This window comes from Asterias rubens, chromosome 8, assembly GCF_902459465.1.
Source record: "Asterias rubens chromosome 8, eAstRub1.3, whole genome shotgun sequence".
Taxonomy (NCBI): Eukaryota; Metazoa; Echinodermata; class Asteroidea; order Forcipulatida; family Asteriidae; genus Asterias; species Asterias rubens.
In genome coordinates this window covers 19,352,109-19,373,134 of record NC_047069.1, presented here as the reverse complement: position 1 = coordinate 19,373,134, position 21,026 = coordinate 19,352,109, and the positions used below count along the sequence as shown (strand labels likewise).

The 21,026-nt window shown below is 38.8% G+C and overlaps 1 protein-coding gene across 1 annotated transcript in view; it reads left to right on the top strand.

Moving 5' to 3' along the window:
• Window positions 1–21,026, top strand: part of LOC117293977 (rho GTPase-activating protein 26-like) — an 89,943-nt gene that overhangs the window by 25,245 nt on the left and 43,672 nt on the right. The window contains 6 exon segments of the mRNA XM_033776491.1: window positions 678–773; window positions 9,762–9,788; window positions 11,630–11,691; window positions 17,337–17,408; window positions 19,290–19,391; window positions 20,278–20,388. Of these exon segments, the coding sequence (XP_033632382.1) occupies window positions 678–773; window positions 9,762–9,788; window positions 11,630–11,691; window positions 17,337–17,408; window positions 19,290–19,391; window positions 20,278–20,388 (470 nt within the window).

Genomic DNA, 21,026 nt, shown 5'->3' with positions numbered 1-21,026 from the left:
TGGCCGACAGTGTTAGTCGATGATGTAAAAGGAAAACCACGCAATTTTGATGAATATTTGTGTAGATCATTGTATTCCACTTTTACAACACCTTTCTAACCATTTAACAAACGGTAAAAAAAACGCTTTTTATAGACCAACTCGTCCGATCAAAGGCAACGTGTTCCTTTAAGGAATGCTATCAACCTGCAACCATGCCCAAAGTGGTGGTTACGCCTATGGCTAAGGCTTTATCGCTGCTGCAACATCATGCATTGAAATATGGGACTAGCCAGTCTTAGCCATAGCTCTAGCCGCCAATTCAGATACATACCATGTACATGTACAGCCCGATAATTGATTATAAAGCACAATAGAGGTCCATTGACGATTTTAAAAATGTAAACAAACAAGAATATTTAGAAAATAGAATTAGCTGTGGCAAACTGCTTACCAGCAAAAGAGGACCTACATGTACATGTTGGGTAAAAAAAAAAAATAGTTTCTGGCCTGACGTTTTGACCCTGTCTTTCCCGAAGGTTAAAAAATATTGTATTTTCAAACCATTAATTTGCGCCTTACGCTTGCGGTGGGGGTGGTTAAGAGTAAAGTAGGAAGGGTTCTCTGGTTATGCAACTGTTCTCTCGTGTTTAAACAATATTTGAGGCTAATTTTGATTTTCTATTTCTGTTTTACAGATCTATCGAAGGCACAGAGAGCATTCTCAGACACACTGATCACGTTCAACTTTGAGTGCATTGGAATGTCCCAGACTGATGATGAAATTGACATTTGTAAGTTCGTGTCTTTTTGAAAGGTCTTCTATGTTTTGTTAGTGTCTATTTTGAGTGTCTGAAATATACGTAACTATGCCTTCTAAGTGTTTTTCCTGGAGTGGGATTCTGGGGGGGGGGGGTAAGGTAGGGGCTAGTTAAAAAGGGAGACTTTTGGACGGTCCTTTTTATACAGTTCTCAGCATGTCCATGTGCTCTTAGACCTACTGTACGTGCAGAGCCGCAAAAAAAGGACCGTTTTGTCTGCCGTCGTCAGCGTCTCAATAGTCTCCTATTGGAAAAGAATGGGATGGTTACATTTATGCTAAAAGTGTTTTGTTTTAATTATTATAAATATCTGTTTAAATTTGAAATAACTTGATTTCTAGAAATGTTTGATGACATTTTGCAGTACAAGTAAGTTTTTGTTGTTGCAAATTTGACCTGAAAATTTAGGTTTGAATTTTAATAGCTATTTAAGCTTCCACTTCAGGTATTGCATAAAGAAATCTGCCAATAATACATGTAAGTGGTACATGATGTAGTAAACTAAAAATGTATTAATGTCGGAACCCAAACATTAGGCTAGATGTCCATTTGCATGTTTGTTACTTGTATTGTGTTAAATTTTTCGAATGAAATAGCAGCATCCATCAAATTCATTAGGGAAAAAATTATAGAAAGTAATTTATTTCATCAAAAAATTACACCACCACCTTATACACTAATCAATGACTACTTTAATGTTATATTGTCTTTTATGCATAAAAGTGCATTTAAAATCTTACACACATTTAGTACATTTTTTAACTTGTTCAATATGTTTCTCACAAACTTTTGTTTAACCCATTCAATATGTATAATTCACAAACCAGGGCAGTGTCAAAAATTGTATTTTTTTGTCAGAATTTGTATTATAAAAATTGTGTAAGAGGACAGCCTAATTATCATATTTACATATACCACATATACCATGGAAGGTATTTCATTTGGCCGTTGGCAGACTGACTTTACGTCCCCCGCGGTGAGAAAAAACCTCTGGCCCTGAAATTGCCAGAAATTAAATGCGTCCAGTCCAGTAGGGTAGTATGCGGTTGACAAATGTTTGGCATGAAAGCCCAAAGGGTGCACCACAGGAAATGCTTGGCGGAGGAGTTGCAGGCTTATATGGCTGAGGAATAATTGGTTGAGGATGTGTGGGTTCTGTGTACATGAATGGTTCATCTAGGAGTTTGTGTCAGGGTTTCTTTTGTTGGGGATAGACAGGTGTAAATAACCTGTCACTATATTGGGATACCTGCACAAGAATTACACGAACCTGTATGTAGATCGCCATTCTGTCCGCCATCATCGTTGTCGTGTTCCTTGACTTAAATTAGTAAAAATTTGCAGTTTAATATTGGGGGTCAGACTTCATTTATATTACATGTGGGCCTACACAGTATGTAGCATTGTCTTCTACAGTAAGCTTATAATATAAAGCTGTACAAAAGGCATTTTTAATGGACAGTATTCCAATTTTTATGTGGGAAAAAAAAAAAAAAAAAAAAGGAAACTTAAAATTTAGTTCACACAGCTTCAAAGAAAATTTCAATAATTATGGTTAAAGTACAGCCCCCCCCCCCCAATTTTGTTTTCTTTTTCAAATATATGACACGTACATAAATTTTAAAAATAAGAACAAATTATGAAATACATGTAGATAGAAACATTTTATTTGTACTTTTTAATTCGGGTTGCATTTTCCCTCATATTAAGTTTTTGTCAATACAGGTTTTTGTATAGATTTATGGTAAGAAATTAATGCAGGGCTAAAATTAATGGAGCTGTTTGACCATAGAAAAGCAGAGCTACATGAGCATATGGCAAATTAAGCTTACTAGAAAAAAGGTTACTAAACAAAACACCACATTTGCTATCTGTGACTTGTACCCTGGCTGTTTTTCGCTTAAGAGACATTTTACAAAATATGTTTTCTGCCTGCATGAAGAGCAACGACAATGGGCCCAGTTATGGCATCAAAGTATCAAAGTTCAAAATTTTATTTTCTTTCTGAGTGATGGGTGAATAGTGCATCTATTGGCATGAAACAAAGAGGTAGGCCTCACACATTCACGTGGAGTTTCTTCTAAGAAAAGTACAAGGAATTTACATTATATTCATGTACTCTGCATGCCTAACACATTTGTTCGCACATACCTCAAACGAGTCAAGTACTGGAGTTAAGTTTTGATGTGAGAAAAAAATCACTGATAACATTCAGGTGCTTGTTTACCTACCCTCCACGTGTATGGAGCGTGCATGTGCCTAAAATGAAATGTTCGGAATTTGGGTTATAGAATTTATCAAGCAAAAAGTAAATGAACGCCCCCACACACATGTCTTGTACCTGTACTTCATATCCCAAGGCAGTACGGTTTACAACAGGGATGTAGGCCTGTCAAGTATGAGTCAGTCTCTGCTGTAAAACAGCTGGAAGGCTGAAATTACAGTTAAAAATGTAGGGTTGAATCTTCAGAAGAACAATTAGATTAAGGTTCAATCTGCAAGCTTGCTGATTATGAGGCCTGGAATTACAACACCAAGACCACAGGGGCCATGGCCTTTGTTGCCCCTGCTCTTGGCCCTGGTGTCCCTTCAAAAGTTCCCCATAGGCTTCAAGAAGTGCCTGAAAGGCAGTGGACACTATTGGTAATTACTCAAATTATTTATTAGCATAAAACCTTACCTGGTAACAAGTAATGAGGAGAGGTTGGTAGTATAAAACATTGTGATAAACGGCTCCCTCTGAAGTGGAGTAGTTTTTTGAGAAAGAAGTAATTTTCCACGAATTTGATTTTGAGACCTCAGATTTAGAATTTGAGGTCTCGAAATCAAGCATCTGAACGCATCAAGCATCAAGCATCTGAAGGATGTTTTTCTCTCATTATTATCTTGCAACTTCGACGACCAATTGAGCTCAAATTTTCACAGGTTTAGAAAGGTTTGCGGTAACACCATGTAATGACTATCTCTAATGAGTTGGGGTGGTTCTGAAAAGAACCGTTTGTTTCAACTCGACGTTTCGATCAGTATGCTCTGATCGTCTTCGGAGAAAGCAGAAAGCTTTCTGCTCTGATCGTCTTCTGGAGAAAGCAGAAAGCTTTCAGAAGACGATCAGAGCATACTGATCGAAACGTCGAGTTGAAACCAGCGGTTCTTTTCAGAACCACCCCCAACTCATTAGAGATAGTCATTACATGGTGTTACCGCAAACCTTTCTATATCGTATTTCCACCATGCAAAGCTTCAAATCCTACTTTCACAGGTTTGTTATTTTTTGCATATGTTGAGAAACACCAAGTGAGAAGACTGGTCTTTGACAATAACCAATAGTGTCCAGTGTCTTTAATGCAATTTGAAAGTGGCCTTGTCCTCTGAAAGATGAAATTCCAGGCCTGGATTATAAAGTTTATCACTCATTGCCTGGGTTCTCTCAAGGTGTTTTCAAAACTGTGAGGCATTCTGGACCCACATTTTTGTATGTTTAGCTGTCACAAAGCACACTGAATTGAAACAAGTCTTTTGGAATGTTTTCTACATGGTGTTTATCTTGGTTTTAAAATCCCTACTGTGCAATCAGGAACATTTTCTCTCTGACGTTTTTGTCAGTTTACAAAATCAATTATAGTTATTGAAGCACAATAATGAAGTGTAACATGGTCAACAAGTCGAAAAAAGTGATGCAAATTGCTTTATACTTTCCCTTTGACAGGCAGAGCATTTTTTTCACGACCCCTCCCCCCCACCCCCTTTAAAACACTAACGAAGCATACCAGACAAACTAATTTAACCTAAAAAAAAATCCATTTATAATCAAATTAAATCTCAAAGCATAGTTGATGAGGAAGTTGGACATCTAATATTTCATTTGACATCAAATATTTCATTTGACATCAAATTGGAACACTGCAAGTCCAAAGTTCGTTCTAGGACCATTAGACTTTTATCATTATGCAGCCATCTTGGGCCCCCCCCCTCCCCCATTTGATATCAATGTAACCAATCCGAGGCTGGAAGAACAAAACAGTCTGGTTCCTATTTGCATAATGATTATTAGCATTCATTATTGTTATTCGATACAAGGAACATGACCAGGAAGATGGAGGCAGCATGACAAAGGTCTAATAGCTGTATGGGATTACACTGCACCTTGCCTCTTGTCTGCCATTTTCCTGATCTTGACCTTGATTCAATGCAAGACATTTTGATTTCTACTGGAAGTGTTCTCCTCTAAGGAAATAAAATTCCCTTTCCCCCCAAGGAGAATCAAATTCCAGACGAGCCACACATTATCATAATGTTGTTGCAGTCACATTCTCAGACTTGAGCATGGACTTTAGCACACAGTTCTTCAACACATATAATAACATTAGTTGGAGTATGTGTTTGAGTACATACTGTGCTACAGACAGGCTCCTGGTGGATGACACCCACGCCTGGCATATTAGTACATCCCTGTGGACGGTAACCCTGTTTCAGCCCCAGGAGTCGGCTGGCAATGTGCCCCTATTGGCAGTTGATTCGGGTCCACAGCCCTAAATAGTTGAGTGTTGTAGCCCACACCTTGAAGTAGCTGTCTGCTGGCCTCGTAAAGTTTAGGCCTTTTCTCATTACCAAAACTCCATAAGGGGGTGTTACAAAAACACATTCAGATAAAGCCTGTTTTTGTTTTACTCAAAGTGAAACTCACATTTGAAAAACAAACACAGAACGGAAAAGTCTTTACCTCCCACATTTTTACTTTTACTTTGTTGGTTATTTTGGTTTAAACAAAGAAACTTGTACTAGAGCAGAAATTGAGCCAACGATCTCCAGCGATCTCCAGCTTCACCGACTAGGCTACAAGTGTATCTAGCCCTAATATTGGCAGTCTCCCTATTTAATTTATTGTTGGTGCGAGTGCCAGTCTGAAGTCAAACAACCTGTAACTGTCCTATACATTTGTAGCCAGGGATCAAAAGATAAAACTATTTACATTTAGAATGTCAAACATCGCACAGAAGGGGTTTTAAAATCAAAGATAAACCCCAAGTAAAAACATTCTGCAGATTTGTTTTCCAATTTAGTGTGCTTAGGCCAAAAATTTAAAAATTTGGGTTAAGAATTGCCCGCAGTTCTGAAAAAGAAAACAACATGGGGAGAACCCTTTTCTTATGGACGGCCATTTTGAAACTAAAAAAGCATAAGATATGGTACATGGGTACGTGTCTAACATACGCCTAAAATGCACTACAAAGTAACTCACATCTGACTTTAAAAAATTAGCAATCAAGATTTGTTGTGGGAAAGACTTCAGGTGAATTGTGTCAATACAGACTTGTTTACAAAAGAGCAACTGAGCCTTGACTTCATGCAGGCATGATTTGTACACAGTTTAGCCGAAGAAAACATGTCAAACCTTTTCTTATTTATGGAAATTGGCAGCTACATTTTTTCTAGCTTTTGATGATGAAAAGGGGCCTTAAAATGGCCTTGACAAGAACTGTAAACAAAAACAAAACAAACTACATGTTACAGTTATGAAATGATACAAATTTTAGAATTGCCTAATAATAACAAATATATATATAATTTGGAGGAAGGCCTTCAGGTATACAGGTTCAGACCGTTGTTCAAAACCACTAACTTGGGCCATGATTATTGCCATCAGAAATTATGAAAATGTGTACTTTTGGTAACCTGGGTCTTTAGACAGGCACTAACTTAGGCCAGGCTTAGGCGCAATCAGATATTATGAAAGTGTGTGCGTTTGGGAACCTGGGACTTCAGACAGGCAGACAGAGCCCAAGTCAGAGCCTTAGCCAGATTCTAAGCCAGACAGTCGAAGGCACCGTGTAGAACTCTGCAGTTGCACATTATGCTGCAAATTATATTGTAGTAAAATCTAATCAATGAAAGTAAACAGTTCGTGCCAGTTACTGTGCTGTATGCAGTGTATGCAGGTTAAAGGCACTGGACACTATGGTAATTACTCAAATAAATTGTTACTATGAAAACTTACTTGGTAACGAGCAAAAGTAACATAGTTTTTCACTCAGACTATAAAAAACTTCAGGCCTGAAGCCTTTTATTAAATGCATCTGAAAGCACACAAAGTTGTGCAACAAGGGTGTTTTTTCTTTCATCATTCTCTTTCAATTTCGATGACCAATTGAGCCAAAATGTTTAAAGTTTGTTATTTTAAGCATACACTGTCAATATTGGGATACACCAACCGAGAATACTGGTCTTTGACAATTTACATGTACATTGTACAAAAGGTGTCCTGGGGTCGATTTCACAAAGAGTTAGTACTAGTCCTAGGAGATATTAGAAATGTATGGCTAGTTCTAAGTTCAGATGAGTAACTTGAGATAAGACTAGTCTTAACTCTTGATGAAATTTACCCCAGTGTTTTTAGGTCCCTGCTTGTGGATGCCTAATCTACTGTTCTAAACCACGTCAGGAGTACATCGTAGTACGTTATCACCCATGTTACTCGTCCTGATTTAGGACACAAACGTTTTTTTATATCTCCTTGGACTAGTCCTAAATTAGGAATCAACCCCTGTGCCTTAATACCCTGCTTGTGGGTGCCTAATCTCCTGGTCAAAACCACTTCAGGGGTACACTGTAGTACATGATCACCCATGTAAATATGGCCATGATTCATAGGGTGAGTATCAGATCCTGAATTGGCCATCTTGTTGACCCGAATTCTCAAGGTCTAGTTGTTAAAGGCAGTGGACACTATTGGTAATTAATCAAAATAATTATTATCATAATACCTTTCTTGATAACGAGTAATGGGGAGAGGATTATAGTATAAATTGTTGTAAGAAACAGCTCCCTCTGAAGTGACGTAATTTCGAGAAAGAAGTAATTTTCCACGAATTTGATTTCGAGACCTCAGAGTTTTAGAATTTGAGGTCTCGAAATCAGGCATCTGAAAGCTCACACCTTCGTGTGACCAGGGTGCGACAAGGGTGTTTTTTTCCTTTCATTAATATCTTGCAACTTCGACGACCGATTGAGCTCAAATTTTCACAGGTTTGTTATTTTATGCATATGTTGAGATACACCAACTGTGAAGACTAGTTAACATGTACAATTCACAATGCAACACAAAATGTGTTTTGCTAGACTCTAAAATCATCACTCGCAACTCAGTTGCATTCAGTGTGCACAGAACATGTTCAGCCGGAATTAAAATTGCTGGACGAAATCAGTCGCGAGTGTACATGTCCCTGTAATTTGTCCAACTGTGCATTTGTGTACGACTTGAGTGTTCGGAATACACCGTGTTATGTGCAAGGTTTTTAACATAATTACTATTCATCGTTCGTTATGCACTGTGCACTGTGTGCAGGACCTGTCTTGTAATATCATCCCGTTGTGTATGTAGATGTTCTGTGGTCCTTTTCCGTGGTCAAAGTGTGTCAAAAATAAATCAATAATGGAGAGTTGAGATGTACAAAATAAGAAAGAAAAAGATGATTATTTGTTTGATTGCCCTTGGTAATGTCTTTCATTATCAACCAATCATGGAGTTGGAAATAGACTTGATTCCGTACAACTGTTAAAGCTATTATACACTTTCGGTAAACAGTATTGTCCAAGTCCCACACTTCGTGTATCACAACTTATATATAAAATAACAATCTTGTGGAAATTTAGGCTCAATCGGACATCGGAGTCGGGAGAAAATAACGGGAAAACCCACTCCTGTTTTCGCGCGTTTCGCCGTGTCATGACATGTGTTTATAACAAATCCGTAATTCAATTTATATTGTTTTACCGTTTTCTCAAAAAGTAAAGCATTTTATAGACTAATATTTCAAGAGAAGTCTTTCACTATTACCTTCTGTAAACCCTGTAAATTATTTGGAAATCTGTGAACTTTCTGTACCGAAAGGGTCCAATGGCTTTAAGCAGGGGAAACAAATATCTGCTATTAAAGAAAAAATTAACGCAGTCTGAATTGCTTTTATAGTCTGTTTGTTTTGAAAAAAACAAACGCATATTTTTTTTAATGTATGCACGTATCACTTATCTTGTACATGTATGTTTGATAATAACAAACCGTGTATAGCTAGCTGCTAAGTGTACAAATTTTGCGAATACAAAGAAAGTTACCCTCCAACTGGGGGGGGGGGTTGTATACTGTCGTGACTGACATACTGACATGAAAAAAAAAACGATGCAAAAAACAAACGTGTTGTGAATGTTTTTTTAAATTTCTCTTCAATTTTGAAGTGCTACAGATCTAAATCCAATATGACTTTTTTGTCGAATTAGGGTAATTAACACTTGTAGTGATGGGATAAACTTATTTTTTAACACATATGCAAATTAACCTTTGTGCCTGACACTATTGTGACTGACATTACGCATTCATTTTCATAACATCTGTTGTAGTAACGGTAACAAAAACCAGCCCCAAAAGTATGCTAGAAAGAATTGAGAGAAGAAAATACATCATGTATAAAACTGCTATTTCATAATGTTCAAGCATTGGGATATTTAACATGACTGCTGAGAACTCATGCCTACCATATTGTGTGTCATGGGGGAGTGGTTAAGAGCACCGAATTCAAACTCTGGTGTTTCTGATCAGCAGAGTGTGGGTTCGAATCCCCAGCCGAGACACTTGTGTCCTTAAGCAAGACACTTACCTTGTCCTTCGGATGGGACATAAAGCCGTTGGCCCCATGTGTTGTGTAACGCATGTAAAAGAACCAGTGCACTTATCGAAAAGAGAAGGGGTTCGCCCTGGTGTTCCTGGCTGTGGCTGCTGTATGCGCCGTAGCATCTTGTAAAACCCCCAAAGTGCTAAATTATTGGGTCTCAGAATTCATTACTGCAATCTTTCTGAAAGTTTGTATATACTCAGAGCCTTAAGTACCTTGTTTGGTATGGCGCTATATAAGACTTCAATATTTCGATGTTATTGTAATCAAAATATTTAAATGTACTCTTCCATCCTAGCTGGTGAGGAGCAAACTTCATGGTCAGGTATAAAAGATTCTATTTATTCAATTTGTTTCAACTTGCAGTACACCATGTGGTATCTACTAAACTATCGCTAAGAAAATTGTGTGGTTCAGGAGCCTCAGGAGCCAAACTAATGTACTTAGCAACAACCAAAATAGTTACCACAGCAAACCGAACACTAACATTGTCAGATTGTGATCAGGCTCTAAGAAATTGGTTACCACATTGATGTTAAAACTAGACATAATTTTAGGTTGAACCATCCCCACCCTTAACACTACTTTATAAATCTAGAGCTTGGTGGAGTAGCTGATCAGCTTCATTAACTTTACATTGGCAATCACTACTCCACAAAACAGCACTCTGTATCCATCGAGTCCATCTATGTGTGCTGTGGCCGAGTGGTCTTGGTCACTGGACCCATGCTCTGGTGTTGTCAGCAGGAGAGTGTGGGTTTGAATCCTGGTAATGGCACTTGAGCAAGGCATTTAACCATAATTGCTTTGTAAAAAGTTGGGAAGGTAGTGCATCCTGCTCTACCGGCCTGTCTACCAGTGGACGATACCAGTGCGAATATTCTTACTGACTTTGAAGGGAAGAACTCTGTTTCAGCCCAAAGGGAAGTGGCAATGTGCTCCTGGTGACAATTAAGTGTAGCCCTCACCTGGACGTGTCCCTCCGTGGCCTTGTGATGCTAGGCCTTCTCTCATAAATTTAAAAGTATCCCCAACTTTGAAGGAGATGGATCAGATGTTAGTGCTGCTCTCTGCTTCTTCAGATGGTGACATCTCAAAACCCTCTTTCTATTTTCATTACATCTCTCGGTTCATAGTTACTTCTGGTCAGTCCTGTACAACTTCTGCATTTCTTTCCTTTTGTGCCTCATACAATCTCCTTTCTTCGATGTTTTCCTGCACTCAGCCCTCGCCTCTCTGCTGGCTCTCTTTGACATCCTCCTTACTATCTTGTATAATATGTAGTATTAGATTATTGAAATAATTATGCCTCTATTTAAAAAGAACACAATTGCCTAGAATTACTTTTACATTGTCATGATTGTACTTCGATCAATGAAAACATTCAAGATGAATAATGTGCCTTAAATGGAGTGCATTGTGAGTAATAGACAAAATATAATCTGCCCATCCACTGTTCTAAATGTCTTCCATTGACCATGTTGACTCGTGTAATAACATGACTGACTTTACAATGTTGTGACTGACATTACACGTGACTGACATTACACGTGACTAACATTATCATGTTACACTTAAGTTCAATTAACAAAATCTTTAAATAACAATTATTTGCCCACTTGATAACATTATTGCACTGTACCCAGACCCCATACTAACGTAAGAAAATAGGGCAGATTTTAATAGCTATCATGTATTCATATATTTTTATTAGAAAAATCATTGTTTTGTGACTGACAGTTGATGGTATATCATGGGTATCTAACATAAAATTGATATAATAACAATTATTTTCCTAAAAATAGACACTGAGAATTGTTTTTTAAACCATTTTTTTAAAATATTAAATACCATTGGGTTAATGAAGGCAAATTTTACTTTGAGAGGGGATTTCTCATTTTGCAAAGGGCTTGCCAATTAAAAGTCAGAAAGTGAAACTTTTGAAGGAGCGCAAAGGTAAAGGCCAGGGTAACTGGGGCTTGTCTTCTCATCTTTTAAATTGTCTTTCTTTTACTTGCATCTCGTCCTACCACAAGCTGCCTTCTGCCCTTGTTTTAGGGCGATTTTTTTCACACATGAAAACAATTTTTTTTAAAAAATCCTTCCACCCCTTTAAAATCATCAATAAATAACATAAATTTCTTTTTCTTCTGTCTCGAATTGCAGCTCAATCGCTGAAGGAGTTTGGGCGACTTATTGCATCAATAGAAGATGAGAGAGATCGCATGGTAAGATTGTCAAGATGAGAAGAAGATGAAAAGAAGTTTCGATAACTCATTGTTTTCAGTCTCAGTTGCAGATGAACCCACTGCCCACTACACATACCCTCTTTAATCCTAGATTTCAAACATAATATGAGGTCTTTCGTGATAAATTTCTGTTCATAACTTTCAGAGTTCAGTCTATGAGAGGTTTATTACTCACGATAATAGATGATAAAAATCATGGGCTAAAATAATCCTTATAAAGGACAGGGGGCAAGAGTCACTTACAGGCCGGCCTGTCTAACCAGAGGGTGTGGTCAGTTCTCTTTAATGCCTGGAGCAAGTAATAATCCACTGTGCCACAACCGCGCCCTTTTCCTGTTGTTTTCAGATATCAAATTAAAAAACATTTGGTTGCACCTTGTACTTATTATGCTTACCCTGTGTCTTAAAGGGAATGTATTTGTTGGTTTTCAGAACCATTCAATTGTTTTAATATTTGATGAATGTAGAAATACAATAGAACTGATAATATAAAAGTTTCAGTCTACTTCACTCTACTTACCGGTAGAGTCGAATGACTAATTTGCATATTCCCTATGCCGCAAGGCAATAATGCTAAGACTTTCACACACACACGAACACACACAATAGCGCCCTCCACCGTCCTACCCACAATGCCCCGCGACATGCCTGCCACGGAGGTAGCGTTTTTTTGGTTTTTATTTATAGATCTGAAGTAATTTAGTCCACGCAGGCAGAATACACAATCTGAGAAAATTTTCTAACATCAATATAAAGGTGATCCCCTAGCTGCCGCTTCCCAGGTTGTAACATAATTTGGGTGTGATCCCTGGCTACACGGCAGTTAACGGTTGTATGGCTTCTGACTGGCACCCCCGAACAAAGATATTGACAAAATAGGGACACCGCCAATAGGGCTAGATAGCTCAGTTGGTAGAGCGCCGGCACGTTAATCCGGAGGTCGTTGGTTCGAATCCCACTCTAGTCAATTCTTTGTTCAACCCCAAAAATCATTTACAAATTTACCCAGTCAGTTTCCCTTGTGGTTTATATTGATATCTGAAACAAAAAGTCGCATCCCCTTAAGGTGATCCCCTAGCTGCCGCTTCCCAGGTTGTATCGTAATTTGGGTGTGATCCCTGGCTACACGGCAGTTAACGGTTGTATGGCTTCTGACTGGCACCCCCGAACAAAGATATTGACAAAATAGGGACACCGCCAATATAGGGCTAGATAGCTCAGTTGGTAGAGTGCCGGCACGTTAATCCGGAGGTCGTTGGTTCGAGTCCCACTCTAGTCAATTCTTTGTTCAACCCCAACAATTTTCTAACATAACGTTTCTCAAATTCAAATTTGGGGGGTGAAACTGTTTTACTTCACAGAAGAATATTATGTGGAAAGAATAACGAGAATGGTTTATAGCATTCCAATCCCACCCTAGTGATATACACGCAAATGAGTATGCTGTGCTTAATACACAATTTCGTAAGGGCAAAAAGCAATGGATTCTCTATCCATGATGCAAAATTTGAAAATCTATTCTGATTTCCTGGACCTGGTTGCCTGTGTCATCACTTTTGAATTTTGCCAACTCACATTGTATCGCTGACAGTATCAGTGGTAATTTTACTCGCTTCATGTTACCAAATGCCCACTCTCCATGGAATGTGATCTTTATTCATGTATGTTGTATGTCACCGAGCAAAAGAGATCAAACCTACATGTATGCCTTTCAGGTTCGCTGCTTAGAAGTCGGAGACAGAGTTTTACAGTAAAAGGGAAATTATTTGTTGACTCTTGAACTTCTATCATCTTAATTTGATATGGGGAGTCCTAGGGCCTGTCGAGTTATTCTCCCTCCAAAATATAAACACCAATATACACCTGTGTAAGTTCCCAAATGTCCGAGCATCAATCTTGAAAAATGTCTCTACACCTCTTGGGAAATAGAACCATTTATTTCAGGGTCTATGCCATCCAAAATACATCGAGTTGGAAGTCAACAACCCCTAATGTAGCTCACAATTTTGCCAACATTTTACCATGTATCTCTTGTTTGGGGGCTCTCAAATCTGTTTAGAATGTAATATTTTGAGGACTTACATTTTTTTTTTAGTGAGGCCGATGCTCGGTTTTCTCCTATTCAGTGGGGTGAACCTTGATATATGCGTAGGTTACCCCTGACTTGCCAATGACCCAAGTGAGGCTTCAGTTGGGTGATTCGTAGAAACTAAATTAAGCACACATATATATGATTAATTAATAGGATATGCATCAGATGCCTTATTTATAAAATCTACTTTCCTGTGTATGAATGAATCTTCATATTCGCAAATGATTTGACATGTTAGTTCCTGTAAACAAAATCATCATTGTCCAATTGTTTAAGAAATCAAAGAAAACAACACAGTTGTATGGCTTCTAAAAGGCAGCTGGCACCCCAAATAAAGATATTGAGAAAATATTGAGACCGCCAACATACATATAGGGCTAGATAGCTCAATTGGTAGAGTGCTGGCACTTTAAACTGGAGACCATTGTTTCAAATCCCCCTGTACAATGCAGTAAGTAAATCTTTGTGCAACCCAAACTTATCAACCCCAAAACATACTTGTGTAGTACCAGGAAAAGCCCCGTCCTAGCCTATTTTTAGGGTCCCACTAAAGAAGGATTTTTCTTGTATAGACCAGCAAAGTGCCACACAGACAGACAGAAGGTAACAGTTCCAACCCACTCAAAAGTCATTATTTGTTTCTCAATATTTAATAGCTTTCCTAGTGAACAATACATGCTCAGTCTGAATATTTTGCAATGCAAAATTCATGGACCAAATCATTTCCTGCCCACACCTGAATATTTGAGATTCATAGAGCACCTGTGGGAATGACTCTGGTATTTATTTCTGGAAACAAGTGTAGGCTAGGAGAATACAAATGACCTTGAGTACCACTGAATGACCTTTGACCCCAACTTCTGTTTCATAGTAACTAAAATCTGTCTTGTAGATTTATGACAAACCATAAAGCTGTCAATGGGAATTTCTATGGAAAAAAAAACCATGGCTTGATTTCATAGAACTACATATTCACACAAAAATAGGACAAGCCAAAACAATTGTGCTTTCCAGAATAATGTGACCGGCCAAAATACCATTGTCCCATACATATTTCCATATGGTACTGGTATCCTGCTTATCTTTGTTAATAGCAGAAAATGTCTTTAAAAAAATGTTGGGTCCAAAAGTAAATAAACCATAAACACTATATTATCCCTTCCGTGTACTATTGTAATTTTTAAAGTGCACTTCCACTGGAAAAGTTCAAAGAGTGTGGCAAATTTTGAAGGGGCACCTGCACCAAGGCCAAGACTATCAGCAACAAAGGCAACATGGCCTCTGTTGTTCCTGTGTAATTCCAGGTGTGGTAGCACATTATACAATTGTTGCACGCTGTGACGGGATCCATGGCAATTTGTACACCGGAGGGAGAAAATGGCACCGAGGCGAAGCCGAGGGTGCCATTTGCCACCGAGGGTGTACAAAACCCATGGACCCCAGTCACAGCGTGCAACAATTGTTTTGTTATACCTTAGTAACATTGTTATTCCTCTTCTCGAAGTTCTGTTGTCATCTTCAAACATTATTAAGACGGAGCAATCCATAGTTCAATCATGGTTTAATAAGCAGATGAACAGTTCAAACAAGAAACAATTCTTCACCTGTGAATCGAACCCGAGTGTGTTTCGCACAGCGCTTGAAATCGACCAACGACGGGAACGATTAAGGTGATGTACACCGGGTGTACATCACTTTTCATGTTACCCGGCGCGCTGTGCATTACGCGTAGCGCGCATCATTAGCCATGATACATGCGTATTTGTTGCACGGCACTTGATTGGTTCTCGACCAATCAAACTTCACAATTTGCACAGAGGTATAACAAGCCTGTTTGTATCCCAAAGCTTCAAATCCAAAGACAATGTGTCCCTTTAATTCATCGAACATGAGAAACACAGATGTCAAGTGCATAAAATGATTCATCAAGTCGATAAATAACCACTGTCGAGCAATCTCGTTAGCCTACTGCAGACAGAACATGAGGATACTCCTGGCCGTGACGTCGGCGTGACATACCCTGTTTAGCTGTTGACATTTTAACTGAGTCACATTAACTGGTCTGTTCTGTCCCGTGGTACAATAAGGCCTATGCCGTTAGCTCACCGGAAGGTCAAATTAAGGGGAAGGGTTGATGAGAAGTAGAGCTCGGGTTGAGCTTGGAAAGGGTGGGGTGTGTGTTAATACAAATTTATTGTGGGTGTTAGGCCTATATTAAGGTTTGATAAAAGTTCTTGTCACGTGTGGCATTTTGTTACAGGCAACTTGGCGGCAACCAACTGTACTGTGTGTATGCGCATACATGAAGTCGTTAAGACATCAGCCCATTGTTCATTGCGCGGCATGCTATAGACTTCTGCACATACGGCGTCCTGTAGAGCGAGTGCTTTTATGGGCTGTAAGTGCAGAGCATGAAATTGGGCTCTGAGCTAGAATTTGAGTGGGTTGTGGGTTCAAATCCAACCAGAGAAAAATGCCTTGGATGGTTTTTTTTAAGTAATCGAAATACACTGAGTGCTTTTCACCTCTAGTAATGTGTACACTAGAGAAATTAAGAGAACCCCAAATAAATTTTTTTTATCCCCAATCTAGTTGTTACATTCAATCAATGATTTTATGTTGAGTTCATCAATATCGTTGTTTTTGTCAAGAACATTGTTTTTATCAAGATCATTCTTCGAGGGGTTGGGGAGGCACCAGTAAGATTTGAACAATTGTAAACTGCCGGGGATCATGCCCAGTTCAGAATGTTTACAATGTGTACACTTGGTGGCACGGTTGGCTTGTGCGTAAAGCGCTCGCCTCTCACCAAGGTGACCCCGGTTCGATTCCTGGTCGGGGCCATAATGTGAGTTGAGTTGTGCGTTGGTATTACTGTGCCACGAGGGTTTTCCAGACTATCCGGTTTTCCTCCCTCAGGAAAAAATTAAACACTTTTGATCTTGGCTGTGCTCCGTGGTCATAATGGGTTGATGTGGCTGGCAGCTGAATGCGCCCTTGCATGCCTGCTTCTCGAACACATTGTAGCCGCGTCCTTCGCAATCAGCTCTAGCTGTGAGTAAGGACAATTAGCCCCCCAAATTATTATTATTATTACTATTATGATTTATTTTTTTTTACCCTCACGCCGATGTGTGTTAGTACTCAGTTCTTTTCCCGAGTCCTGTGAAAAAATATCACATGCATGGTACTCGGGTGGGATTCAAACCCACGACCCTTGCAATTCTAGAGCAGTGTCTTACCAACTAGACTACCGAAGTTGCCCGGTAGCTAGAGGCAGTTCCAATCCTGTTTTGGCAGCGGGTACCGCAACGATAATAAGAGATATAAATTTGCATCAGGGATAAAGAATATTAATTTTGGTTTTTATCCATGGTGTATCTCATGGGTAAAAACCAAAATTAATATTCTTTATCCCCGATGCAAATTTAACATCTCTTATTAATATGTACTACATTGACAACCGTTCAATAAGTTAGGCTCATGGTCAGATTAACTCATCTTTTCTCATGTTTGATTGTTGTTTATCCAGCTGGAACATGCCAAGGATCAGCTTATTATCCCTCTGGAGGCCTTCAGGAAGGACCAGATCGGCTCCGCAAAGGTACAAACACCTCGTAAAATACAAACCTCTTAAACTTATTAGTGTATTAAGACATCATTTCGGCCAGAGGGGTGTCTGATCCCCCTCCTTGATGCCCAGCTTTTTAATTGGACAGAAGCATTGTTATTCAGGGGGAGTTCACAATTTTCTACATTTTCATGGTCATACAAAGATTATGATCAGGGGGGGGGGTGGCTGGAAGAGACCAGGTACAACTTTAAAAGTTGATATTTAAATAATGTGCATCAAATTTTGAAACAAAATTGAGAAGTGCTACTTTTTTCTTTTTTAGGGTTGGGGGTGGGGGTTCCTCAATAGTAGTTTTCTGTTGAAAATGAGTGCATCACACAACTGAATTTGACCTTGAAAACCCTCTTGAAATTGCTTTTTATTTATTTCTTTAAAAACAAAAAAACAAAGTTATCGGCCTGATGTTTCGAACCTACCAAAGTCATTCGCTAGGGTCGAAATGAAGGCTACTAACTATTTTTTGCGCTTATAATACTATAGCTCCTTTGGTTGGTACATGTTAGCAGTTTGCAAAAGCTTTTTCTGTTTTCTTTTTTCTTCATAATATGAAAAATGTAGGAAACGATTCATTTGTTGATGTTGTATATTTTTCAATGATTATTAAGTAGATCAATTGGTCTAGAGTCTACCAAAGTTTGTGTTGCACGTAAAGCAAAACATGACATCAATTAAATCTCAAAATAGTACCTGGGGGGAGAGAAACATAAAAGACCTGTGTTGATGTAGACAGTTTATGTGTTTGCTTAGTCAGTAAAGCGTTGCATATTTAGCAGCCTGGACTGTTTACGCCTCCAGGGGGAGGTTCGGACAGAATTCCAGGAAACGATTCCAGGAACCATGCTGAAGATAATGAGATTGGCTGATATAATAAAGTCAGGTGCCTGGTTGGTATGGTCATGGTGGAGTTAACAAGATATATGATTATTATTCATGGTAATGGTCTTAAGGCTGTCAGAGATATACAACTTGTGACTAGCACCATATAGTAAGGCTAAGCACAAACAGCATCTAGGTTCTCCTCATGAACAAGATCATGCATCGGGCCAAAAGTGCAAATGGCAGGTAGATATGCAAAAACTATGAACTTAGCTGTTTTACAAATTAGTAGTTAGTAACTGTTTCGGATAATTTTGGCCTCTGGTTAATAACTGGCAAATGACTTGGTTTTATCAACGGAATCGTATCCCCAAATTGCAAAGTATCGCATCCCCAAATTGAGAACTGGAACCAAACATAAACACCAAGTAAAAAACATACCAATGACCTTGATGCAGCGTGCTTCAGCCAAACTTAGGAACAGAATGCCCCACAGTTTTTAAAAGCTGTGGTTGAAAAGAGAAACTTAGCTTCAAGTTCAAATCAAATTGTTATCCAACTCACAGTGACGCGTATTCACAATCTACACACCTTGGTAGTTGATTATGCAAAATAGGAGTAAAATGACATTTTGTTTGTCAAACTGCAAGTCATCATGTTTTTGTGCAACTTGAAACTTTAGTGACTATTTCGTTGGTCAGAATGTGCTATCAGTGGGATTGCGCAATGAAGGCAACAAGAACATTTTCCGTTTTGTCATGCTAGGGTCACATGTACATCCTAGTTGTTGTTTCTGTTTTTTTTTTTTTTTTTCAGGTCAAGAGGGTTTGTTTTAATAGGAAATGCTATGATTGTGACAGTTTGTGATAGTTTGTCACAAACTAGTAATAGGTATTTTAAGGTGTTTTTGTGGTTTTGCAAATTTCTATAAAAGTCAGAGGACCATGAGGTTTTTCTCTCATCCTCTCTGACTCTCATGGTTGGTTATTAAAATCAGAGACATTATTAAATATTTATTTTGGGTTACCATTTTAGGAAGCGAAGAAGCAATTTGAGAAGCAGACAGAGAAGTTCTGCAAGTCGCTGGACAACCACGTCGGTTTGACAACAAAGAAGAAGGAGACCTCATTACTGGAGGTAAGAGCCGCTGTCAAAGGGAAATCTGTTCGCCGGAGATTCTGTCCCCCATACAGGAAATTAACATGGGCTGAAGGAGGACGATTCAAAAGATGGCGCTATCAGAAGAAGTTTGTACACAGTTTGCCATATGGGGGGCCGAATCTCCAGGGTACAGAATCTCCTGTCACACCGGAATCAACAAATTCCATAAACTTGTTTAGCAAAAAATGTTTCTGCTGAGCAAAAATCAGTCACAAACAATTTACATTACATGGTAGTTTGGCTGATAACCTGTTTCTGCTTCATGACAAGACTTTATGCTGAGCAAGTTGCTGTGAAATTTGGGGTTCGACAAAACAAAATTTACAAGAACGGGATTTGGACTTGCTACCTCGGGATTAACATGCTGGTGCTGTATCAACTGAGCTATCTGGCCCTCTCTCTGTTTGCAGGGGTTGCCAGTCAGAGGTCATTCAAGCCTAAACTGCCTTGCATACATTAGCCATTAATCACACCCAAGTTTAAGATTAAAACTGGGAATTAGTAGGAGCAAGGAACTAAATGCGACATTTTGTTTCAAATATCAAGTAATAAACCACAGGAGAAACTGGCTGGATAGTTTTTTAAATTTATATAAAATTTTGGGTTGGCCAAAGACAAATTAACTAGAACCAGTCAGCTGCCCTTGTGGTTCAAACGCGTATGCAATTGGGCCCAGCAGAATTCATGAAACTTTACGCAACTGCAGAATTCAACTTGTGTTAATGGTGCAAAACTTGTGCAATAAATGTTGCGCAAAAGGGACATACACTGTTTTGTGAAATTGATGGCTGGTTTGTGTGAAGATAGAAGTAAATAAAAACAACAATGTTTTTATAAGAGATCGTTGTCTCCTTGCATTCAGGCTGATGCTGCCCTAGAGCTGGAGAGACGAGATTTCCATAGAGAGTCTTTGATGTACGCTCGCATCCTTCAAGAAGTGCAAGAGAAGAAGAAATTTGAGTTTGTAGAGACGGTAAGTGTTTTATTTTAAAGCCCAGTTAATACTTCACGTGAATTTGGAGAGCGACGCGAATTTCCCCATGTCACAACCGCAGACCTGTGCCCTATTTCATTTTTCTCCTTACGGCCGAATTCTGCGCTCACCTTTCTCCGATTGCTCAAGCGCTGAATTTTTGCACAAGCTGTGTAAGTGTAGAATGCCTAGTAACGTGGACTACCGCAGAGATATTCTCTCAAAAAGCGGTGGACTACAAACGATAACACTTGCAACTCGACACCGCTTGGGCAGTTCAGGACCTTAAAATGGCAGACATCAAACATTCACCAGTCTCACAAAAATACCATATTATGTTGTAAGCACAGACTATTGCAAGTTGGGCACTGTTTCAAAAAGTTCCTAAGCAGGAAATGTTGCTCGGTGATCGATCAGGAAATGGCACCCACTGTTGCCTTTTTCTGCCACATGTAAGCATGAACTTCTCAGCTTAGTATTAGTGAGCGACACAGAAAACCTATGAGAAACAAACAATGTGTATTCAAAAGTTTTCTAAGTAAATTGCTTGTGTAATTTTTGTTTGTGCTTATCAGCTTCATGAAGTCGTCATGTGATTAAATATTAATTGAGGAAATAAAAGTGTCAAGTTATTTTAT